At 44.0% G+C, this 23,337-nt stretch overlaps 2 protein-coding genes and 1 pseudogene across 5 annotated transcripts in view; 2 read left to right on the plus strand and 1 right to left on the minus strand.

The window, feature by feature from the left end:
• The window catches only part of ZWILCH (zwilch kinetochore protein), a 30,106-nt gene extending 26,575 nt beyond the window's left edge, over positions 1 to 3,531 (plus strand). The window contains exons 18-19 of the mRNA XM_036239467.1: positions 579 to 695; positions 1,760 to 3,531. Coding sequence (XP_036095360.1) covers positions 579 to 667 — 89 coding nt within the window. The 3' untranslated portion in view covers positions 668 to 695; positions 1,760 to 3,531. The remainder of the gene's footprint in view (positions 1 to 578; positions 696 to 1,759) is intronic.
• LCTL (lactase like) lies at positions 1,696 to 14,647 on the minus strand. 4 transcript variants are annotated; one of them, XM_036239468.1, is made up of 15 exons: positions 14,494 to 14,644; positions 13,802 to 13,941; positions 13,257 to 13,420; positions 12,540 to 12,627; positions 12,161 to 12,270; positions 11,639 to 11,713; positions 10,582 to 10,710; positions 10,386 to 10,481; positions 8,984 to 9,038; positions 8,725 to 8,886; positions 5,359 to 5,633; positions 4,750 to 4,876; positions 4,374 to 4,573; positions 3,443 to 3,506; positions 1,696 to 2,013 (listed from the first exon to the last, which is right to left on the minus strand). In XM_036239468.1, exons 2-15 carry the CDS (start codon positions 13,917 to 13,919, stop codon positions 1,898 to 1,900), a joined length of 1,779 nt encoding a protein of 592 aa, XP_036095361.1. In that variant the 5' UTR covers positions 13,920 to 13,941; positions 14,494 to 14,644; the 3' UTR covers positions 1,696 to 1,897. The 4 variants fall into 4 exon arrangements, with proteins under 4 accessions (XP_036095361.1, XP_036095363.1, XP_036095362.1 ...); XM_036239470.1 differs by lacking the exon at positions 4,374 to 4,573 and having other exon boundaries at positions 14,494 to 14,647; XM_036239469.1 differs by lacking the exon at positions 8,725 to 8,886 and having other exon boundaries at positions 14,494 to 14,645.
• A 205-nt stretch (positions 14,648 to 14,852) lies between these two features.
• LOC118615064 lies at positions 14,853 to 22,655 on the plus strand (annotated as a pseudogene).
• Positions 22,656 to 23,337: the final 682 nt, after the last annotated feature.

The following is a 23,337-nucleotide window of genomic DNA, read 5'->3' on the forward strand; positions in this document are numbered from 1 at the left end:
TGTCATAGGGAAGAAAAACAGTATCCAGTAGAGTGCTGCTCACCCAGTGGTTGTTCAGCAAATGATTGTTGATAATGGTGGGAATATGGAAACCAAAATGTTGGCCCACAATTAAAGTGGATATAATTTCATCTAAGTGCTAATAGTACCATTTATTTTGAAATACAACAGTCATCAGAAGAAAAAAAAAATGGATATATGTCTAGCCCTAAGACTGAAAATCCTAAGGAGATAATGTTTTCTGAAATATATATTAAGATTGAAAAAAAGATGATTGCTGACCATAGTGGATGAGGCACAAAAAAATAAAGCAGTAGGTTTCCAAATTTAAAATATTTAATTTTTTAAAAAATCTGCTTTATATTTTAGTTTGTTTAGTTTGTTTAGTCCTGTTTTCAATGCACCAAGAGGGTTTGCTATTTAAAGGAATCATCCTTGCTGATTTTTGTCTAACAAATTCTCTTAAAGTAGAAAACACATAATCATTCAGACTATCAATTATAAAATTCAACAGTATACATAGTAGAAAAGCCATCAGGGTGTAAGCAGTGCTGATCTCACTATCTTTCTGGTTACAGATTTTTCCGAATTAACATTAAACAGTAGCTTGGAAGAAAGGACATCCTTTACTAACATGGTTACCTGCAGCCAGGTGCATTTCAAGTGATATGTGCTGAAGGGAGTTCCTCTATCAGGTAATATGTTCACTTTTTGTTCTCTTCAAATACTTTGTAATGTGTTAAGTACCTTAAGTTTTAGTTCTTTCTATAAATACCAACTTAATACATTGGGAATATGGATTATTCATCACTAATCACATAAAAGGCTCACCCGATGTTACTGACAGTGCAAATCTTTAATTTCCTTTCTACCTTCTGTAGTCAACTTAATAGGTCAGTTTAATCATAAAACCAGAGAAACAAAAACTTTTTTTTGAGTGGTAATATCTTTGTACTTTAAATCTGGATAGAGACTAAAGAGTTTGATTTCAAAAACATTAATGGAAGAGAAAAACCATAAACAGACATATCAATGTGACATTGAAAGCAAAGGTTTGTTAAAAGCAGTTTTATCCCAGCCCAGTTGTAGGACTAAGCCCCCAATGGAAATACTCTTTTAAAATGTTTAATCTGAAATAAGATTAACCAAAAAGATTAATGGAGTAGCATTTTCTACTATCTTTACTATTTTTGTGTTTCAAAAACAATATTAAATAGAATCAGATGAGTGAAACACCTGACATTATTCCATCTTAAGCCGTGTTTTGTTCCCAAATAAATGGAGATTAGTTAATTTTAGCATAGTTAAGAATAAAATGAATACTTATTTTAAAAACAAAATATCTAGTTACAGAAAAGATATAAATTAAATATATAATATTTCTTCGAGATTTTTCTCAGAGTGAAATGAATTCAAAAAAGTGTTGTGTGCTCATTTGCTTGGTACTCACCTAATGCTGTTCCCTGGTTGCCTGATAAAATTTACAACCTGAAAGAATTGTTATCTACAGATGATTAACTTTAACTATCATGTGTAGAAGATGGCTGAGATGGCATTCATTGCTACATTAAAGTAATGTTTCCAGATAGATTTAAAAATGAAAAAAATCAAGTCATAAGACAATATGATCCCTTTTTGCAAAATGAAACTAGATGCATAATATACAGCGGAATATTAACTTTGAGAGGGGTGAGATAACAGGTGATTTTCATTTTATTTATTAAATGTTTGTTTTTATTTTCTAATTCTTACATCCCAGCATAAGCTCCCAAAAGAAAAAAAAATTATTACAGAGCCTGAAAACAAAAATGTATGTAAACCTTTGAAGCAGAAAGAGGAGGAATATCTGGAAGATTCTCTCTGAAAGATGAAGCTGCAAAATGGTAGTAACCCTGTCTCAGTTCTGGCTCCGCAGGAGAAGCATTAGGAGAACCGCAGCAATTAGTACACAGAGGGTGCAGACCGTAGGTACCATGATCTCCGTCGCCATCTGCATGTGACTTAGCAAAGGCTCTGAAACGGGAGTGAGAACACCACCACAAATGGGAATGTGATCATTTTTGCGAGTCTAGCTTCATCCTGAAAGCTTTACTGTATTGAAGAAACTTGGGAAATGGCTTCACTTTCTAATTCTCATTTCCTATAAAAGAAAACCTGGTGAATTAAATATTATAAAAAAATTATAATATTGAGCACTTTGGAAAATAATTCAGAAAATATGGGATAAAGAAATGCCAGAATTTGGCTCTTCCACAGCTACTGTAATAAAATCTACATGTAAATTAATACTTGTGCTTACCATAATTAACCTCAGAATATTAGCAGCTATATTCTATGGTTTCTGTAATTTTCACTGGGGGGATTTGTGAAAGAAAAATCCGTGGGAAACATTTCCAACCTTTCAAAGATATTATTGTGTATCTTAATAGATATAGGAATTTCTATATTGCAATTTTGTATGTTCTTAAATAGTTAGGTAAGAGTCTTAAAGAGTTGAATGTTAAACATATACCATGTACATGAATAAGGTAGTGCACATTGATGTAATACCCTCTTTTAGGTTTTGTGTCAGACATGGTTACCAACAGAAATAAGACTTAAGCCCTGCTTTCATGGAGTTCATAGGCTTAGTAATAAATTCTCTATGATGTTTCTACATGATAAAATAAGTTTTTTTTTTTAGTTTAATGGAATGTACGTCCTTAGTGGTTATTTAGATGAGACAGGGGAATGGTCACAGTGGTATATTGGCCTATAAAAATAGCTGAATTGATAGGATTTGGTCTAGCACTTTCCACCTCTGATACCACATTAAAGATGACTTTGTTCAAACAAGAAGTGTGTTTCTCTGACTGTCCTAGAGAGAGAAGGACAAAATTCAAAGAAACAAATGATATGCTGTTGGCATTTCTTGATGTATAATCGCATCTTTGTTATTCTACATTATAGCATTTTAGATCCTATTGCATAAGAAATGATGCTTTCTATGAGGTCAGGGACCTTGTTTTGTTCATTGCCATATCCCTAGGGCTTAAAACACCCCCTGGCTAATAGTGTTTAACAATTACGTGCTTAATGAATATAATATCTGAAGTTTTCTTTGACCATTTTTTTTCATTCCATTTGATATAATAGTTGAATTTTCTCCACCTTTCAACAGCCCGCTATAATAAAATAGTAGATTTATAAGTTTACAGTATGAATCAGAAAGAATAAATCTAGAGTGGATAAAATATTTTTTTCTGGAAGGTTTTTAAAATAATATTTAAAATGCTCGTAAGGTAGAAACTTGACATTGCTTCAAAGTGAATAAAAAGCCATTTTTAATCGTGGTTTTGGAAGATTGACTTAGGGTAGATCAACATTTTGAGACTTGGGTAATGTCATTATCTGTATAATTATGTGGTTTAATCATCAAAGGAAAGAATTAAAATATACTCACCTGCAGCAAGCATCTGGTTATTGATAGAGCAAGTTTCCAAGGCTTGGAAGTACCAACTTTCCACCTAATAAAAAGCCACTGATAAGTAATGTTGTCTTATACTAATTTTTTGCTATTGAAGTTATTTTTAGAATAATGTAGAATAAAAAAAAGTTAATATGCTTGTAGTTTAGTTAATGTTTATTGAACACCAATGTGCATCATTATGAGGGGGTCAAAAAAAACAGTATTCTTGAGGAGCTTATAATCTAGGGCTTTTCTAGTAATGCAAAACTCGTGAATGCCTGACAGCTATCAGTCACTGCTTCCATGTATAGTCCCACTGGGCTCACTCTAAAAGAATGTTGGTAAACAAGTGAGATTTATTTTTAAAAATTATTTTTATTAATACACTCCAAATTATAGTTTGATTCCCTGCTATTAGGTGCAGCAATATAGAGAGCTGATAGAAAAATATAAGTCACTGAAAATGTTTGGTAGGTTTTAAAGGATTAAGTTTGATTATTTTTTAATCTCATTTGCGAACCATTTGTGTGACTTTGCCATTTGATGGGAAAAGAAATGAAAACTATATGGTCATTATATATTCTATTTACTTTTCATATATGTTGGAGAATAGGCAGTATTTGTGGTCAGATACAACAGTTAGAATAAAAGTCTCTAGTATAACCAAAAGCAAACAGGACTCCTGCATAACCCTCGTCTGCCCTTAATATTCTGCATGTCGAGATTGAATTTTAATGTGTATTTACCCCATTCTAAGCAAATAAGCAAAGAGGTTGTACAAATTGGGGGAAGAGACAAAGGATCATGCTCCCACATACCCCTGTCTTCTTTCGGGGTGGAAAGAGGACAGGTTCTTGCCAAACTGCACCCTAGCTGCCTAGCTCTTCCAAAATCCAGAATGAGTAACATGGATAATAAGTCCTACCTCTCTTGGACTGGGAAACCCATTGGCAGTGATAATCTTCTTATAATATTGAACTGAAGCCTTTGGGTAGCGTGGCTTATTTCTGTTGTTAAATTCGACGTAGTAGAATCCATATCTATCTGAGTATCCTTTCTCCCATTCAAACTTATCCAACAGAGACCAGGAAGTATACCCTTTTATATTAGCACCATCTTTTATGGCTGCAAAGACATTTTGGGGGCATATTTAATATATTTTATTTACTTGGAAAAATAATATTGTGAAGATAAATGTTTTATGAGATTTAGAAACAAGTTTTAGTCAATCATGTGTATTATCAAATTTTGTCCAAGTTAGATAGAAAAATTCACGAAGACAGTCTTGGTTTGTATCTTACCTTTTAGCATTTCATTTATATATCCTTTAAGGTATTGAATTCTCCACTCATCACATAATTGAGTACAGTGTAATTTTTGAGATGCTCCATTTTCCATCACATATATGGGAGGATCACCATATTGAGTCTGGAAGTCATAGTAACAAATATCTTAAAAATTCCAACTTACAGGTGGGTTTCTGAGTCAGGCTTTCCATATTCTAATTGAGTGTCTTTAGTGTTTAGTAGATGCCAGTTTGCACATTTATTTAGATAGGCATGTAGGTAAGAGGCAAATTCATATGAAAGAATATGTTTTGTTAACAAATTAGCATCATTGTAGAGAAAATGTATTTCAGGTCTTGTTCTTTCCCACATATTCCATTTCAGATGAAAAGGGCAGCAAAATAACAAAATGGCGGATAAGGCTTTTAGCTATAGTTGTATACATTGAAATGGTTATTTATAGTAGGCATTAGTCTGTTAGGTCTATATCTGGTAGCTTCTAGAGTATGAATAACTAGATTTATTTTGTATTATTAACTTTAAAATGTAAGCACCTGTGCTTAAGCTCTAAGATCATGAATTCAGGTCAAAAAATGCCTTTTAAATAGCTTAATGTGTAATCACCTGAGCAAAGTTGAGGAGTCTTCTAAATCCCCATGGCACAGAATATAGCCACTTAGACCCCAGATCAGGCCAATTTGGGTCAACCAATTCTACTAAGTCACGATCATTCTGGTAGCTGGGACCCTGGCGGGAAGGATAGTTCCTTTCTGTGATGTACCGAGTCGTAAAATGACCTAATCCCAAGAAATCAGATGTGCCTTTAATGTAGCTCTTTTCCTGGAGTGTGAACACTGGTAACCGTGACAGGTCCAGGCCTTGCTCTGCACTCTTTCTTCCTATTGAGAGAGAAAAATCGAATTTAACAAAGTTTTATTTTCTCATAATCATTTTATGTACCATGATGATTAAGCATGTTGACATATAACCTGTTATCTAAATCCTGGGCTTTAGGATTAATTTGTATGGAAAGTGTAACCTGAGCTTTTAAAACAGGAATGTTGACTTTTGAGTACTATCCCAAATTTAAAAGTTTACATTGCTTAAAAGTAATACTTTCACAGATTATTCAGTAAGTGGTATGTGTACCAATGTATAGCCGTCTGGAAAAAAGTAGAATCGGATTCCTATATTATTCCTTCTATCAAAATTGGTAATTTTGGTTGCCTTTGGGAAGGGAACGAGAAGCCCCAGTGAGTGGGGGGAGGATATGGTCACATTCATGCAGCGTTGTAAGTGTAAGCTGATTGTTGGGAAATTTTGTCCTCGCTTTCAAAATTGTAAACATATATGTCCTTTCACTGACCAGTTCTAAATCTGTTTATCCTACATGTTTCACATGTGAAAGAATATATGTACAAGGATATTCATTATAGATTGAATAGCAAGAGGTTAGAAACAATCTACATGTCCATCAGGAGAGACTGGTTAAAAAATGATGGGATATCCATTAGTGCAACACTATGCAGCTATTAGAATGAATGAGCAGCACTTTGTACACCAACATGAAAAGAATGCCAAGATACACTTTTAAGTGGAACAAAGATGCAGAGTATTGCATATAATAACAGGTACCACCTAGCAGCAGTGTTCCTGCTCACATGTAGACAATCCATGTCTAGAAGTGTGCCTCCTCCTGAGGAGGATGGGAGCAGTGGGGAGGAGGAGGGTCAGAAACCTGACTTTTCACCTTTCACTTTCAAAGTTTGCAATGTGCATGTCCTTTTGTGTAATCTATGCAGAAAAAAAGTTTTAAATAAAAGTAACATTTTATGAGCTGATAAAAATATAACCATAAAAATGTTTACACAGAGGCTATCGGTTTAAATTAAATGAGTGAAAAGTTAGTATTATTAAATACCTTTAAAATATTAACATTTTATTACTTTTAGTAACTTGAGAAAAACTGCAAGTTATTGTCACTGTACTATCCTAATATAGTAGCCATTCATCATGTGGCTATTGGAATATGGCTAAGGTAACTGCATCTTTAATTTAGTCATCTCGAAGGACTGAATTTTTAATTCTTTAAACTTTTAATTTAAATAGACAAATAGCTACAGGCTATCATATTGGACATCACAGATATACATCCATATAATGTATATCCATATATTTCATATCTATATATATGTATATATACAAATGCACATCATATATAGCATTTCCATCATCACCAAAAGTTCTGTTGGTCAGCACTCGTCTAGAATTACTTTCATACATATATTTATCGCAAATAAAAAGGTGCTTGAGATGCCTGGAAGTAATTTGTGAACAAGATTTCAAGCAAATGCTTTCACTACTAAAGAAAATATTAACTGCTTGGAGGATTCTTCTTTTCACATGGTACAAAGGAAAAATTCAGCCAGTTTCCACTTGAGTTATCACAAAGTTGGTGGGGTCTGGGAGTTGAAGTTGATTGGCCTTAAGCCCAAGAACTTCTCTGTGACAACTAATCATTTTGGCTTTTTTAATGCAATCCTGTTCTGCCTCCTGCAATGGCCTCTGGGGGTCCTGAGAGAGTGAATGTACTGTGTGGATGAAGAGATGGGCCTACAGAAACCCGGGCGCTGTCTGGCCATGAGGGTTTTTTCCTTGTGCATATTGAGGAAATCGTTCTCAATTTTTTGAGTGTCACAGAACTGGTTATTGCCAAAAGATTGTTAGAGGTTATTTTGTCTAATTCTTCATATTCAGATGATAAGACTGACATCCAAAGAGATGAATGAAGCACCTTGTCCAGTCACTCATTGGTCAGTGGCAGAGTTGGAATCAGAAGTTGCTGCTACTATTCCAGATCAGTCTGATAAATGATGCTTTAAAAAGGGAAAGTTTTGAAATGTTGACAGTCTCTCTTAGTCAAACATCCAAGGTAGCCTTGTGTGAGGCTGTAACCTATTTCAATGTCATCCTTGTTTCTTTATTAGTAGCGTGCATGCTGGTACATCTAAACACAGATAATGCATTTAGATTCCTAAAGCCAAACACTGCTAGTTGCCTGTCTAGTAGTCCCATACTGTCTTCTTCCATACCCTCTTCCTCACCCTCTTCCAAGGGGCTGTCTCTTTTGTATGAGTCCTGGTTCCTCCCCAGCCTTTGAAAACCTAGTCCTAATGGTCTAGGGCATTCCAGGGCATGTGACAGTTCTGTCCCTCAGGCACAAAAGGAAGGCAGCTTCAAGTGAAAGCTGTTTTCTGGGAAGATTTTTCTTGTTCTTAAAAACAGATGTGACAGGGTTATTTCCTTTTGTCTGCCTCTGAGTGGGTGTTGATGTGACGCCTAGAGCTGCTGCAGCTATCTTGTGACCATAGGGAGTAGTGACAGGCTAGCTAAAAGTGCCTGAGTGGAAAGATGGAATGAGCCTGGGTCCTCCAAAACATCCCTGAAGGCTGATTTAACTAAGTAGCCCTAGACTATCCTTTTCTGGACTCAAGCAAGATGATAAATTCCCTACTTTCCAAGAGATTTTAGTTGTAGTTTTCTGTTACGTGGCACTAAGCAGCATCCAGACTGAAACAACCTTGTGAGCTCTACTGGTCATTATTCTCTTCTCTGACACTGGAAGACAGAGCTTGGAAAGTATTTCTCAAATGACACTGCCTATGTCTCTCCCACTTCACTGCAGTTAAAACAGAGTGGACCAGGGCAGAGGAGACTGGACAGCAGGAGACAAAAGCAAGCAGCCCAGAGACCTGCTGTTTTTCTCCTGGGTTCTGAACTCAATTTCCATGTCTAGGGGTCTGGGTGTTCCCCCTCACCAGCCCCACCCCAATTCAAATGACCGGTTCTTGAATCCTTGGGGGCTGGGTTATCCCCTTGAGTGCCTCACCCAAGCCTAGTGTGTCCTTCCATCCCTGCCTTTTGGTCATTTCACTTGAGTTCAATACCGTTGCTATGGCATCTGGAGTTTAAAAATGGGGCTTGGCTCACCGATACGCTCCTTCATGACTTGGGGGTAGTCACCAGCATAAATGGGGTTGGCAAACCAGCCCAGGCAGAATTGTAGGTATCTCTCAGCTGCTTCTATGTCCTTGGGGTTACTAATGTCCACGGGTTCCCCCCAATCGCAGTTTAATGAAATCCCCACCAGCCCTTACAAGAAAAGAAAGAAAAGGGGTGGCAGGTAGAAATGACATCGCTCTTCTGGGCACTCGTTTGTTCTCAGTACATGTGTGGTGGTAAAGCTCACCTTTCTGCTTGCTGCGCCATGTGCTGTTGTAAGAATGCCAGGCTTGGGCATGGGCCTGAAAGAGGAATGATCATCGGAGATGCCTGACCTGTCCACTTCTCTCCTCACCTTCCATCTGAGGTGGCCTTTCCTTCCTAACTCTAGAGATCCAGTTGAAGTCCTGTCACATTCATGAATCCAGCCTTGACCTCCAGGGGCACTTACTTTCTTTGTACGATAGAGGAAAATTGGTCTAAATCTGCCATAAACACATAAAGTACCACTTTGTGCTACTTCCTATTTCTAAGATTTCTTCTAAAGTTTCTTGTATTCCTAATCGTCTTCTACAGCAATTACATAGTACTTTTTCCATAATGAGCTCAGGAAGTTAGGAAAATACCAAGCATCTGGAAAAATCTTGAGAAATGGAATTCAAAATGTGCCGACCTGCCTTCTCTCTCTATTCCCTACCAGTGATCCACTGATGTCTTCAGAGCTCTGCTCTTCAAATATTCACAGTTTACTAAGTTATAAACTAAATTTAGAAAGTTCTCTTCCTAACATGAATCTGAGGGTCTAGTATGTCACCCAGTGACCCGTCGCCTTCCTGCTTGATCAGATTGTCCACCTTCTGCTCAGAGTTTGTTGAGGCCTTCTCGTTCTCCAGTCATCATCACCCATACCCTCATGTGTGTGTGTCCTATAATGTGACCCAATTCTCTCCCTCCCTTCTCAAGCCTTTCCAGTAGGTCTATAACTCATGGTGAGTCACCATCGTCTTTGAATGTCTCCTTCACTTTTGTGCCCTACCTGAGCCTGGCTGCCCCTTAAGACCACCTCTACTGCAGCTTCTTCTGGCACAGGCCATTTTTTTTCTCACATCACACATACCTTACAGAAGTGTCTGCCTTGCTCTTCATTGCTGCCTCCAAACTGTTCCTCCTTCTTCAAAAACCCCAGGTCTCTTGAAGTCCATGGTATCAGATGAGCACTCCTAACCCCTTCTTACTGCTGTCCTTCACCAACCTCCAGTTACATCTCATTCACTGAGGATTTTAGCCCTAGTTCACTGTCATGCCCTCTCCTCCTGTCGCCATTCCACACAAGACAGTTTAGACCTATAGGTGGCAAGTTTTCACATGCATGTGCTCCATCCCTTGGCTAGCTAGATTCTAAGCTGTAGATGGCAGCCACCATATTGTCTTAGTTGCAGTGTCCAGCAGAGCACTGCATGACAAGACATCCACATAAATCCTAATGGAAGGGAAGTGGACAGTGCAAAAGTGCTATGGAACATGTTGGTTTTGAAGGAGAATGGCAGAGGACTGAGCTCAGTCTTGGACCTGGGGCAGGCTGAGTTGACACTGAAGCTTATGCCTCCCACATTAAACCCAGCCTTCCCTCCCAGAAGGACCCACTTCACCTTAATAATGTGGTGTGCTGCCTTGTACAGGCCCGTGCCGTGGAGCTTCAGGCCAGGTGCGTGGTGGCCGGTCTCATAGCCTTTTTCTGCCATTGTCTACATGGATGGCAAATGGGGACCACAGGACCATGAGAAGTGGCAGGGTATGCTCCAGTCTGGGAAGTGAGTTTCCCTCCTGGAGAGGGGCCCCGCTTACCCGAGGATCACTGAAAGTGACCCAGTGCTTCACCCGGTCCCCAAAGGCCTCAAAGCACATGTTGGCGTAATCACTGAAGTACTTGGTCATGCTCACGTTCTGCCACCCGCCATACTTGACCTGGAGCAGCTGCAAATAGAGAAGTGGAGAGAGAAGCAGGTGCCCCAAGTGTCCATCTTCAGAAAAGACCTTTGGAGCCAATTGGCCAAGTTTGTGGGAAAAATATGGGCGAGTACGGCTACAGAGGATGTTTACAGGAAAGGAGAGCAAAGATGCAGGGTCTTGGGCATTAAGACTTGAAGACGGCAGCAGTGATGAACCGTGAAACAACATAAATGTGGAGATGAGCTGTGTGACATGCCTTATACAGACAAGATGGAGGAACTGGATAGATCGAATATTTTTAAAAATTTGCTAAGGGAAAGAGGTTCGATAATGGGGGGAAACCCCTGAATATAAGTTTTGAAGAAATAAGGTATGATATTGGGCATGGAAGCTCTGATTAGGATTTTGAGGGCCGTGTAGATAGATGTCAGAAACCTCCCGGAAATGAGAGCGGGATCTGCTTTCTTCAGCAGAGGGCTCTCCCCAACCCAAAGGCATCTATCTGCCAAAGGGTGTATTTCTCAAGATTCACCATTCCATCAATGTTACCTACCAAGCTCTCCTGGGTGGTTTTGAGGGGATGCTCAAGGGTTAGGTTAGTGAAAGCAGTTAACCAAGGAAGAACATGGGAGGAAGTTCCCAGTTCATCTCCCTAAAGTCTGCTCTATGGCCTCAGCCCCAGTTTTAGAGGCCTCTGGTGACTCCCCTTACCACAGAACAAACCGCGGTCAACTTAGCAGCTGGAGCCTTCCAAGTTACTTGTTCAGTCTCCTTCCCTGCTGCCTGCTCCCCACATTCTAACTGAATCACTTGCCCAGCCCTCTGCTGCCTCCTTGCGCGCTCCCTCCAGCTGGAAGATCCCTTCCTTCCGCCTCATGCCCCGACCCTTCGAAGTGCTCTTAGGACTCCATCTTCCCGGCAGCTCCCTGCAGCCATGTCTCTATCCTCTCACCTCCCGCCTGCCACCCTGTGTCACAGAGTTCCATACACAGCTCTCGTCCCGGTTAGGCCGTGATCTCCATGGGGCCTTGATGAATGAATGAAAATCACTCGAATGATGATGTTCTTAAGCATATTGAGACTTAATAGAAATTGCTTGGGGAGAGGGTGCAGCTCACACACGAGCATGTATGGTGCTGGCTCAAACAAACTGGAAAAAAAGGCTAAACAAACGTGTTAATTATGCCCTGTCATCGGATTTTACTCAAGAGATGTTTCTTTCTTTAGAGTTTGATGTCTTGTTTTTAGGGCACATGTTTTAGAAAACCTCAAAATTCTCACTTATCACTTATCACATATGTCGGTTAAAATAGCATGATCTCCCTGCCGTGGGTGAGTCAGATTTCTTCTTTACTCCCACCCACATTTCAATCCAGACCCCGGTCTTTGCCCCCATTTTGGCTACCCCAGGTCCCCGGAGCAGGCTCCCTCCTGCTGAGTCCCCCATGGGCCTCTGAGCCTGCACAGCCCTCACCTGTGGGAGATCCCAGTGGTGCAAGGTCACGATGGGCGTGATGTTGCTCTTCAGAAGGGCATCGATGAGGTCGCTGTAGAACTTGATTCCTTTCTCATTCACTTGGTCAGCTGAAGGTGAGATGAAAGGGGACTTGACAAGAAAGGACCATGACGTTGGCCTTCTGAAATGCAGCATTCAGAAGGACTGAAGGCACCTCAGCCCACTAGCACCTGGGGCTCAGAGGGGTGCTATAGGTACTCCTGGGAGCCTAGCTACCTGCAGAGTTGCTAGAAAATACCATGTCTGTGGTCTCTCTCTGCAGGACTCTGTTGTCCCTACAAAGCCAACATAGCCAAAAGGGTCACACTTATACTGGGGAGGGGTTGCCCTAGCTCACCTCGCACACCAGTAGGTAGGAGCCGGGGCCAAGACAGGGAGAATCGGTAATGGTTCACGTGCAGCTCCTTCAGCAGAATGATGTCTTCCTGTGTAGACAGGGTGGGAGGCAGGCAGGGTCACTGGGGACCCTGGGGTAGGCAGGTAGGGTCACACTGTCCATACCTCTAGTGAGTGAGGAAGCAGCTATTTCCTCATTTATACGATAGGTGCAATACCACCTGCCCCAGCTTCCTCCCAGTGATGTGCCAAGAGTCAAATAAAATGCATGATACAGAGGTGGGGGCACTTTGAGAACTCCGTTTGGGTGTTTCTAATGAACTCGGGGGTGAATGCCCCAAGAAGTTAATCCAGAGAAGAAAGTAGGTGCTGAGCAGAGGGATTGAGGATGAGCTGGCCCCACTCCACAGGGGGTCAATTCACTTGCAGGGACCTGGGTTTCAGGTTACTGTGGCTATAGGCTCTGGAACCATGACATTGCCCCTCGGTCCCATCATTCGGACCAAGGCCCTGGCTCAAGTGGGACCCGCCCTGCTTTCCTTTTACCTTCCCACAGCCTGTACACACCCCCAGTCCCCAGTCCCCACTGACCCCGCATCCTTTGGTGGGGGTATTTAGCAGAGCACTGGATTGACATTGTCACCTGGGCTTCCCCACTATGTCGCTGCCCACCACTCAGCTAGGCGAGTGCTCAAACACACACACATCCTTCACTCACCTGGACCTTGTAGTAGCCATCACACGCCACATCTGCTGTCTCATCACCAAGCACCTTCCCCTTCCCGCTGTGCGTGAAGGCATCCCAGATGCTGGGCCCTTTCCCATCCTGATCCCAGGCACCCTCTGTCTGGAAGGCAGAGCTGCCCACACCCCAAGAGAAGCCTGCAAGCAGAGACCCCAAGCTGAGCTCTGGGCCCTCCCACTTCCCACCCAGCCTTGGGACTCCGGTTCGTGCCTCCTGGGCACAGGGCAGTCCCCTCCCCAGTAGCCTGTCCCTGTCTCCCCAGGAGTGGGAGCATGTGTGGCAGCATGAGTGAAGACATAATACATTAAAAACATTTTTTTGCACAGTTAGCTCTGATTAAGATACTAACTGTATAACAACTTAAAAAAAAAATCTGTTAGGAACTTCTTTTATTTTAGGACAACTGCATGGAGTTATATTCCACATTCTACCTGTCCGGAAGTTAAAGCACCGAACTCCTTGGCAAGCCAGTCAAGGTGTGCAAGCTGACAGACGGACAAACAGAAGAATGGACATACCAAGTGGGAAGGTTCCGTAGTAGAAGGAGGCCTCTTCTGGGGACCCTTTCCTGGTGGCTCCCAGCCTGGATACCAGCAGTAGTACCCACCAAAGGGTGACAGCCAGGACTGACTTCATGGCACCCGGCCCTCCCCCATTCCTGGAAAAGTACACCTAACAGGTACAGGTCCACACAGCCAGGGCTGGGGGTCCTGATCACAGCTTGGGGCAAGGCCAGGAGGAGCGGAGGATGGGACGAGGTGGGGGTGCTTTATTTAGAGAAGCATTGGCTCTACTGGGGGCAGCTGGTCCATGGGTCTAGATGCTGGGACCCACCAGCAGAGGCTGAGGCTGGGGACCAGCTACAAGTCCTGTGTAAAACACTAAGAAGGAGATGAACGCTGGGCTTGGGGAGCTCCAAGTCTTATGGGAAAGGCTCCGAACCACTCCCAGCCCTTGCGTGTTGGAAGAGACCCAGCTCATATCCTGCGAGAAGCCCCAATCTAATGGGGAAATGACCTCTGCCTTAGGAAAGCTCCAGTCTGATGGGGGAGGTGGGACAACCACAGGGTTCCTGAAGCACCCCCACCTACACACTGTGGTATGTGTGGAGGGACAGACTCCTCCCCAAGCTGGGGACCCCCAGTCCTGAGAGTCAGGGTGATTCCCTCCCACTGGGATCCCCTCTCTAATGCCAGCCTAGCCAGCTTACCTAGGATTGTCCTCAGTCCCAGACACTGGCAGAGCAGCAGCTAGTGGCCAGAGGGCTCTCAGACTGACCCCCAGGGCTTGTGCCGCCCCCTGAGAGCAGAGCCCACAGCCCAGCCGAAGGCTCTCGGTTGGAGGCGTGGTCAGTGGCCTAACCTCGACCTAAAAAGTGCTTCAATAGCCCCATTCAGTGGGGCGGGCAGGAATGCTGAGCTGGCCTGTGGGGCCTGAGTCAGCAGCCAGCAGCTTAGCCCCAGGCCTCGGGCATGCAGTCAGCCCCCTCCCAGGGCAGAGGGGCAGTGACCCAGTCGCCCTGACCCTTTGTAGGCCTGATGCGTGTGCCACACCTTTGTTGGCTAAGCTTAAGGTGCGGGTGGAGGGCGGGGATCAGCAAATGTGGGCATCCGTCTCCGTGTCTACCCCTCCCTGCTGCCAGAGAGAATTCACTGTGGAAGGTGACGTTGATTTTTCCACCTCGCCCTCCTCTCTTTAGACCCCTCATTTATTCCTTCGCTCATTCATTCAACCAGGTCTGCCTGTTGTAACACACCCTCCCTGGAGGCTCAGCCTCTCCTCCCCACCCTCATTGTTCAAGTTCCCCACCAGGGTGCAGTGCCCGCTACCTACCCCCTTCCTCTCTCACAGCTACCTTCGCCTTACTCAACCCGCATCCTTCTTGCCTTCAGCTGAGCCCTCACTGTAGCGCTCTCAACTGGGAAGGGTTTATCTCTCTGTAGTTAATTAATTTCTTTCTATTCATCTTTCAGGTCTTTTACGGGCAGCAGCACCTCCTCCAGGAAGCCTTCCAGGACCAGGTTAGAGGTTACCCCTCCAGCCCTGCACATCCATGTCACCTATTTTTGTGTGTGAGCTCCCTGCCTACCTGTAGGTGCCTGGGAGTAAGAGGCATGTCTGCTTTGCTCACCCAGCTTTCCCAGAGCCAGCACTGAGTTGGCACTCAGTTACGTGAGTTGAATCTAAATAACACTCACAGTAATTACCCTAAAAATGGCTAACATTTATTGGGTGCTTCCCGAAGTCCAGGTGTTTTCACATATTGATCTTTTTAATCCTCCCAGCACTTCCTGTGGCAGAAGCAGCTTCAGTATGGTTGGGGAAAGAGGGTGTGGATTTCTGGGCCCCCAGCAAGGGCAGGTTTGTACTGCTATGCAAACAGAAGTGCCCCCTTCGGACTTCATTCCAGGCTGAAGGTGGCCCTGCTCTGAGGCTGGCACCACTACTGGACCATCCCGAACTCCTCCACGCCTTGCTGCCCCAGCACTTGTCCAGAGATTCGCAGAGGGAGGCCTGGGAGCAGGTACCTGGACAAAGGCAGGGACTGCTTTCCCTACCCCAGCGGCTCAGCTGGGGGCTGCAGATGACTCCCTTGGGCTTTCACTGGCAAAGCCTGTGGGAAGGGGACTAAGGCTCTCTCCCTCTAGGCTCTGAGACCCCCCAGGCAGCATTCATGAGGCATGACTACTTCTCAGTGGTTGCCAGGCCTGGTTCCTCAGCAAATACCTGGTAAAGGGATGGAGGATGCTGAGTAATGCTATCTCCCCATTGTCTGCTCTCCATCCTTTCCTCCGTAAACACTTCCTGAGTCTCTAGCAAGTGCCCTGGGAACCAGAGTGAAATAGGAGTTGGCCTGTGCCCTCCAGGGACTCTAGTCCGATGGGAGGAGAGGGGAAAGGAAGATGGTTCCCAACATGGTTCAGAGTGACCAGATCTCTGGTGGAAGGATGGACAGGACACTGTGGAGGATCTGGGAAGTAGGGCTGGCTGCACAGGGGAGGGGACACTAGACTGGATACTTGAAGGATAGGGAGGTGTTTGCTAGATGGTATAGAGAAGGGGAGGGAATGGAAACAGCGTGAGCAAAGGCCCCGAGGCATGTTTGGGTACCTGGGAGATCTCCTCTCCCCTTGCATCTATCCTGCAGAGGCAGGGCTGTGTCCTCAGAATGAGCAGCTACCACTGGACAGCTACTGTCACAGCTCTCTCTCTCATGGGTGACCTGCTGAAAGTGTCCAAGGTCAGTGATGTGCCGTTTGCACTGGAGCTGGTACCTGCCTCTCTAGGCTCATGGGCTCTGGGTACTCTGCTCTCTGGGCTGAGGTAGGCAGGAAACATAAAACTTTAAGAGCTGATGTCATTTCTGAAAAATGCCCACAGAGCCAGGGGCCCTGTGTTTGTGTTGGAGGTTCTGCTGGTTGGCCAGACGTGGCCAGGGTGGCCTGGGATCTGTCTGTGGACCCAGTCTCCACTGCTTGATCCCGCTCTCTTCCTGTAGCTCTAAGCCTGGCTCTGGCTGGACAGATGTGGGCCTCACAGCTGGATGAGCCCCCTAAAGACTCCCTCACACATGTACACACCCTTCAGATGCTGCTTGGGCACTGAGGCCTGTAGCAACTGAGACAGGACCCTAACCTTGGGCAGGATCTGAAGCCCTAGAGGCCTGGTCTGGCTAAACAGCAGGTGTGTTGGGGGCAGGTTAGCTTTTGGGTCCCTGTAACTTCCTCCTCTTGCCTTCTTTCCAGGGGCTACAGAGGTGGAGGCTCCTCTCTCAATTGCCCCCACAGAGCCCAGGCTGTAGCCCAAGCTCTGTGACATTTAAGAAGGGACTTGGTAAAAACCGAAGGTCTGATCTTGGGTCCTGGGGAGCACTGATGAGTCCCAGGCATGAGGTGTGATGGGTATGGATATGGGGGAGGTACAGCTCAGGGATTCATTGGGCTAGACCACCCCATTTTGCTTTGTGTCTCCGAATCCTTCAGGGCAATTTCAGGGGCAACATGAGAAGGACGCTGGGGTTCAGGAAACAGATACCTGCTTCCATGTAGCTGGGAACTGGCTGTAGGATCCAGTGACAGGTAGTTTCTTTCTCTGGAACTGAGGCTCTCCATCTACGAAATGAGAGTCATTCTTTCAAGGTCCTCTCGGTTAATAATGCAGGGCCCAGCAATTCTCTTCCCTGGTCTTAAGAACTAGTCTTTCTGTCCCCTGGGGAGTCTTGAGGCCCCATCCATCCCCTACCACCACCACCTAAACAGCCCTGTAGCCCAATTCATCTCTGCCCAGCCCTGGGCTAAAGGGACAAGCCCCAAGAGACAAGGCTCAGTACTGGTATTCTGGGTGACATTGGGCCAGCCACTGCCTCTCTCTGGGCTTTTATTTCCTCTGTTGTAAAAGCTAAGGAGCCTGGCTATCAGCTGTCTGAAGTCTTCCCTAGCTCTGAGATTCTATTAAAAAGGTGGCAGGCTGTTTTCAATTTCTAGGTTTTGATTTTATAGTAGGCAAGGAAGCCGGTCAGAGCGGCTTCCTGGGGAGCAGAAGCACAGGGGCAGGAGTGGGGTGCTTGATTTGTAAGGAACATTCTGGGCCTGAATCAGAATTTCTCCTGAGCTTTCTTCTGAGGCCAGAGCAGAGACAAGTCTGTGACAGGCCTTTAGGGTAGGGGTCAGGAAAGAAAGTGGAAAGGATAGGGAGAGCAGGTCGTGGAGCAGAAAAGGGCTGGGTTAGGACTGAAGCCTCCACAGTCAAAAAGAACTTTGAATCCCAGTTCAGCCTTTACCAGCTGAGAGCTGCATTTAAGTTACTGAACTTTTCTGAGTCATTTTTCACATATGAATAGGAATGAAGATAGTGCCTGCTTTATAGGGTCATTTAAACATTAAATGACATGAAAATGCTTTATGTGGTGCTGGCGGAGAGAAAAGCCCCAATAAATAATCCTTGTCATCAATGCCATCATATAGTCAAGGCTGAAATCTTAAAAGGGTGTTCTGGGCAAGGCACAATGCCTCCAAGGGGAGCTGCTCCTTGATGGCTGGACAAGGGGTTTCCGTGATCTGAGTACTCTGTCTGAGAAATGCCAAAATTTCACCGTGCTGCGGGGCTCTGCAGGAGACAGGCCTCTCTGTGCCTGCTGAGGCCAGAGCTCTTCACCCGAGAGCGCCAGTCACTGACCATGGGCCAAATACCCAGGTAGTCAGCTGCTAGCTCTGGCTCTGTGAACAAAACTGAGGGCTTTTACTTTCTGGGTGTTGATGGTAACTTCCAAAGCCTCTGACCTTTTATTACAAAAATGTTCAAACACACAGACAAGTTGAAAGAAACATACGGTCCACACGGTATGCCCACCACTGAGACTCCGTTTTACTACATTTGCTTTATCGCACGTCAATCTCTCCATTCCTCCTTTCACCCAGCAATTCAGCTTTTTTTTTTTTTTTTTTTGATGCATTTCAAAGTAAGCTGTGAAGGTCGGTTCACTTCATCCCTAAACACTTTAGCAGGCATATCATTAACTACGTTTGTTTATAATTCTTTTCTTTTTGAGATAAAGTTTGCTGACAGTAAAATGCACAAATCTTAAGTGTACTATTCTGTGAGTTTTGGCAAATGCAGTCATCTGTGTAACCAAACTACTATTAAGATATGGAACACGAATTTGTTCCTTTCTAACTCCGAGTCACACCGCATCTTTCTGAGAACTTTTTGGGGAAATTCCTGCAGGTCTCAAGGGTGGGAATCCATGCCATCTTGTTTCCTTCTTAGCTCTGGCCACTTGGAAATTTCAAGATACATGCATGGCCTGCCTCCTGCAGATGCACAGGACTTGAGTTACGCATTTCGATGTATCATCTTACTCTCCCTTCTCCCTAATTCCCTTGTCTGTTTAAATCCTCTGAAGTGTATACAACTTTGCAAGCTGGTTCTCAAATCCTTTTCTTTGGAACGAGACTGAAGGAGTGCTACATAAATAATCATATTGGAATTTTCAGGATATTTCAATGGTTTGTGGTATCCAAATATGTGAAAATTGAGGCCGTTCCAGTCAATCTGGAATGAATTGACACCGTATCCGTGGAGTATGAACTTGTGTGTATAGTATGCAGTGCGTGTGCATGTCCACACACACACACACACACACACACACAAACACACAAACACAAAGAATTCTTTTCTTGCTCTAGACACTGGCATTGGTAGTGAAACTATTGCTTTCAAACTAAAAGATCTCACTTAGCAATGGCATTGCTGCCCAGGACCTCTGAGGGCTGAGGATGGAAAGGAGATGGTGGTTAGACTGTGGCCTTTGATGGCCCGAGGTCAGCACCTGCTAACAAGAGATGATGGTGGTGATAGGTCTGGAAACAGCCTGTCCCTCTGGACAGCACATCGCCACCAGGGCTCTTTGGTCTGAGTCATCTGCTGGTGATTTTCTGGGTTCTGCCTTGCATTTTTCCTTCATCTCCACTTGTGGGGAGTCCATGGGGCAGCTGCTGAAGACTCCACCATGTCTTCAGGTTCTGGTTCATGAAGGGTGGAAAGGATGAAGATGTGGGGTCTGGAGAGCGAGAGAGTCTCAGTGAAAATGAGGGGGAAGAGCCTCTTTAGTTTTTCTCTCCTCAGGACATTCTCTGGATCTTGCTTTTAGAAGTCCATTGCAAAACTCATTTCACTTTTATTTAGGAAGCTGTTTGATTAGATTATGTCCTCACTATACTCTAACCTTGTCTGCTGTTATTCACCACTGAATCCCTGTGCCTTTGCTCAGGGCAATATATATTATTTGTTTAAGGAAGAGATGAATGGTTAAAAATTTTTTTTTTTTTTTTTTTTTTTTTTTGCCTTCATTCCTGCACAGATGGTGTGAGAACTAGCTCACAGGAACATCCCTGGGCAGGAAGCAGGCCTGGGGTAGGGGTTCTGGGGTCTGGTCTGACAAACCTCAGAGGTACATAGATACCTCACCTGGGAAGAGATGCTATCTTAGAAGAGGGGAACTTAGGTCTTTCTACAGAGAAGTGACTTCATCTTAAATAAGTGCCCAGTGATGATCTCAGAAGTTTTCTAAAACAATAGCTTGGAATTAAACATTTTAAAGACAGTGAAAGATTTTATATAATTATATAAAATTCAATAATAGAAAACTATAAAATTTAAAATACACAATTAATATATTAAAAATTAAAAATATATAAATTTTAAAATTAAAAAGGTACACAGAAAATCTATGAACATATTCACATCACAAAAATTGGCGACTCCTTTCCATGCTACCCAGAGAAGTTGTCCACAATGCATTTTTCTGCTTTCCTATTGTAACTTAAAGGGAAACTTTCACAGTGACTAAGTCCCTGAGTTCCTGAAAATGAAGGAGGAGGATGTCCTCCAATTTCTTGCAACAGGAACCCACTTAGATGATACCAATTTTGACTTCCAAATGGAACAGCGTATCCACAAAAGGAAAAGTGAGGACATCTACATCGCAAATACGAGGAGAACCTGGGAGCAGCTTCTGCTGGCAGCTTGTGCTATAGTTGCCATAGAAAACCGGGCTGATATCAGTGTCATATCCTTCAGGATTACCAGCCAGAGCTGTGCCGAAGTTTGCTGTGGCCCTCGAGCCACTCCTATTGCTAGTGCTTTACTCCTGTAACCTTTTCTAATCAGCTCCAGGCAGCCTTCCCGGAGATGTGACTTTTGGTGGTTACTGATCCTTGGGCTGACTACCGGCCTCTCACAGAAGCATCTTATATTAACCTGCCTACCATCGTTCTGTGTAACACAGACTCTTCTCTGCGCTACGTGGACGTGGCCATCCCCAAGCAATAAGGAAACTCACCAGTCAGGTCCAAGGTGGTGCATGCTGGCCCTGGAAGCTCTGTGCATGCACAGCGCCATCTCCCATGAGCACCCGCGGGAGGCCACCCCATTCTCTACTTCCACAGAGACCCTGAAGAGCAGGCTGCTGCTGAAAGGGCTGTGACTGATGAGGAATTTCAAGGTGAATGGACCTCTCCAGCTCCCCAATTTACTGCCACTCAACCTGAGGTTCCAGACTGGTCTGGAGGTGTGCAGGTGCCCCCCGTGCCTGCTCAGCAGTCCCCTACTGAAGCCCCACTGCTCAGGCCACTGGACGGGTAGGAACACTACTGCATCGTCTTAAGTCATTCTTCCAGACTCTTCAACAAAAACAGACAATAAACAGTTTCTGGGGGAGGGATGGGGTGGGAGGAGGAGGAAAGGAAGGAAGGAAGGGAGAAGGAAAGGAAAAAGAAATGGCAACCCTTCCTGAGGTATCTGGAATAAAAAAGGGTGAGGCCCTTCTCCTTATCCCCTCTCCCACCTTCCCTTCCCAGATGGCCACTTCTGACCACAGGGTGAGCCATTCGCTGCATTTCCTCAGTATTTTCATGTAAATAAGGTAGTTGTTTGGTTTGATTTTCTACCTTAGTGGAGACAAATGGGTGATATTGTTTGGCAATTTGCTTTTTATCATTTTATAATATATGTTGGAGATCTTTCTGGATCAGTGCATCCAATGCTGCCTTATTAGTTTTAATGACTTCACAGATTCCATTGCATAGATGTTCCATAATTGACCTCACCACTTCCCTGTGAATGGACTTTTTTTTTTTTTACCATGCTTTGCTCTGACAAAGAATGCTGCAATGAATATGCCTGTACGTGTAATTTCATATCTCTGTGTGAATGTATATCTAGTCCTAAAAGTGGAATAGCTGAATCAATTGTGATTTTGATGGATGATGAGAAATCATCTTTCATTAGAGGTAACTTCATTCTTTTTAACTGAATTGTATTCAAAGTCAACATTTAACCAACATAACCTGTTAGAGATGAAAACAGAACTGTGACTCAGGATTTGGGAGCCAACAAAGCCCCCTGCCTGCAGGTGGTTGGGGAAGGGCTGGACTCCTGCTGGGAGCTCAGGGGCAAGAGGGGGTTGGTTATATTTGCTCTAGTTAACGCCTGAAGAAACCAACACGGGTCCAGAGCTTTACAGTTTACAGAGTGTATTTCTGTGCATAATCTATCTCATTTAATCCTATTGAATGAGGAAGGATAAGATTATTTATTTTCATCCAGTTCTATCAATGAGGAATCTAAGGCCTGAATGAGTCACATACTCAAGTGACTGGCAGGCCCAAACTTCAACTGTCAAGTGTTTTTCCACTATGTCCGCTGCTTCCCCCCTTTCTCTCTGGGTCACTTTCTCTGTCTCTCCACTCCTTGCCACCCCCTCTACAACCAACTCCTCCCCCAGCAATGCTACCCTCAGGATCACCCCAAAGCTAACTCCTCAGGTTGCAATAAACCCAGGAATAGGTCATTAGATTAGAGGCCCTCAGCATTTTCCTGGAATACATTCCCTGAGGCTGTCCCAGTGTCAGAATGTGTAGCTTCCTATTGCTCCGCAGGCTCAAGACCGAAGGAAGGTGGGGCCTGAGCTCCTTCCTACCCAGCCTCTTGGCCCCCAGGGCCAGAAAAGTAGTTACTTAAGTTTGAAGAATAAATAATTGAGGGCGGGGGAAGCATAAATGAATACAGTGTGGCAAAGCAAAAGATCCAATTTTTAAAAGCGTTTTATCATCCAGATCCCATTTACTTTTTAGGTGCATACATGTGTTTTTAATAATTTTTTCCCTATTGTATTCTTACTCAGAAGTGATCATTCTATTGTCTTCATTTCACTTAAGACAATAAACATTTCACATATGCTATATGGTGGGCAGTTTCTAAGATGGCCCTCGATGGTCTTGATAGGGATCGAGACATACTGCCCCCAAATACGGCACCTTGGCACAGTGAATATTTTCGACTGAAGGGATATGAGACAACAGCAGAAGCTGGAAGTTTACTTTGATCTTCCCCTGCCCTTCTCTGCTGAAGCAGGTCATAAACTTATGAGAGGTGCTCTCCCCATACCAGGAGAATAGGAGCATCCTTAACTCTGAAGACAAAGGGATGCCAAGAAGAATCCAAACAAACAGGGCTTGCTATGTTTCCCCCAGCTTACTACACTTGAGTCATATTC

This window comes from Rousettus aegyptiacus, unplaced genomic scaffold, assembly GCF_014176215.1.
Source record: "Rousettus aegyptiacus isolate mRouAeg1 unplaced genomic scaffold, mRouAeg1.p scaffold_m13_p_3, whole genome shotgun sequence".
Taxonomy (NCBI): Eukaryota; Metazoa; Chordata; class Mammalia; order Chiroptera; family Pteropodidae; genus Rousettus; species Rousettus aegyptiacus.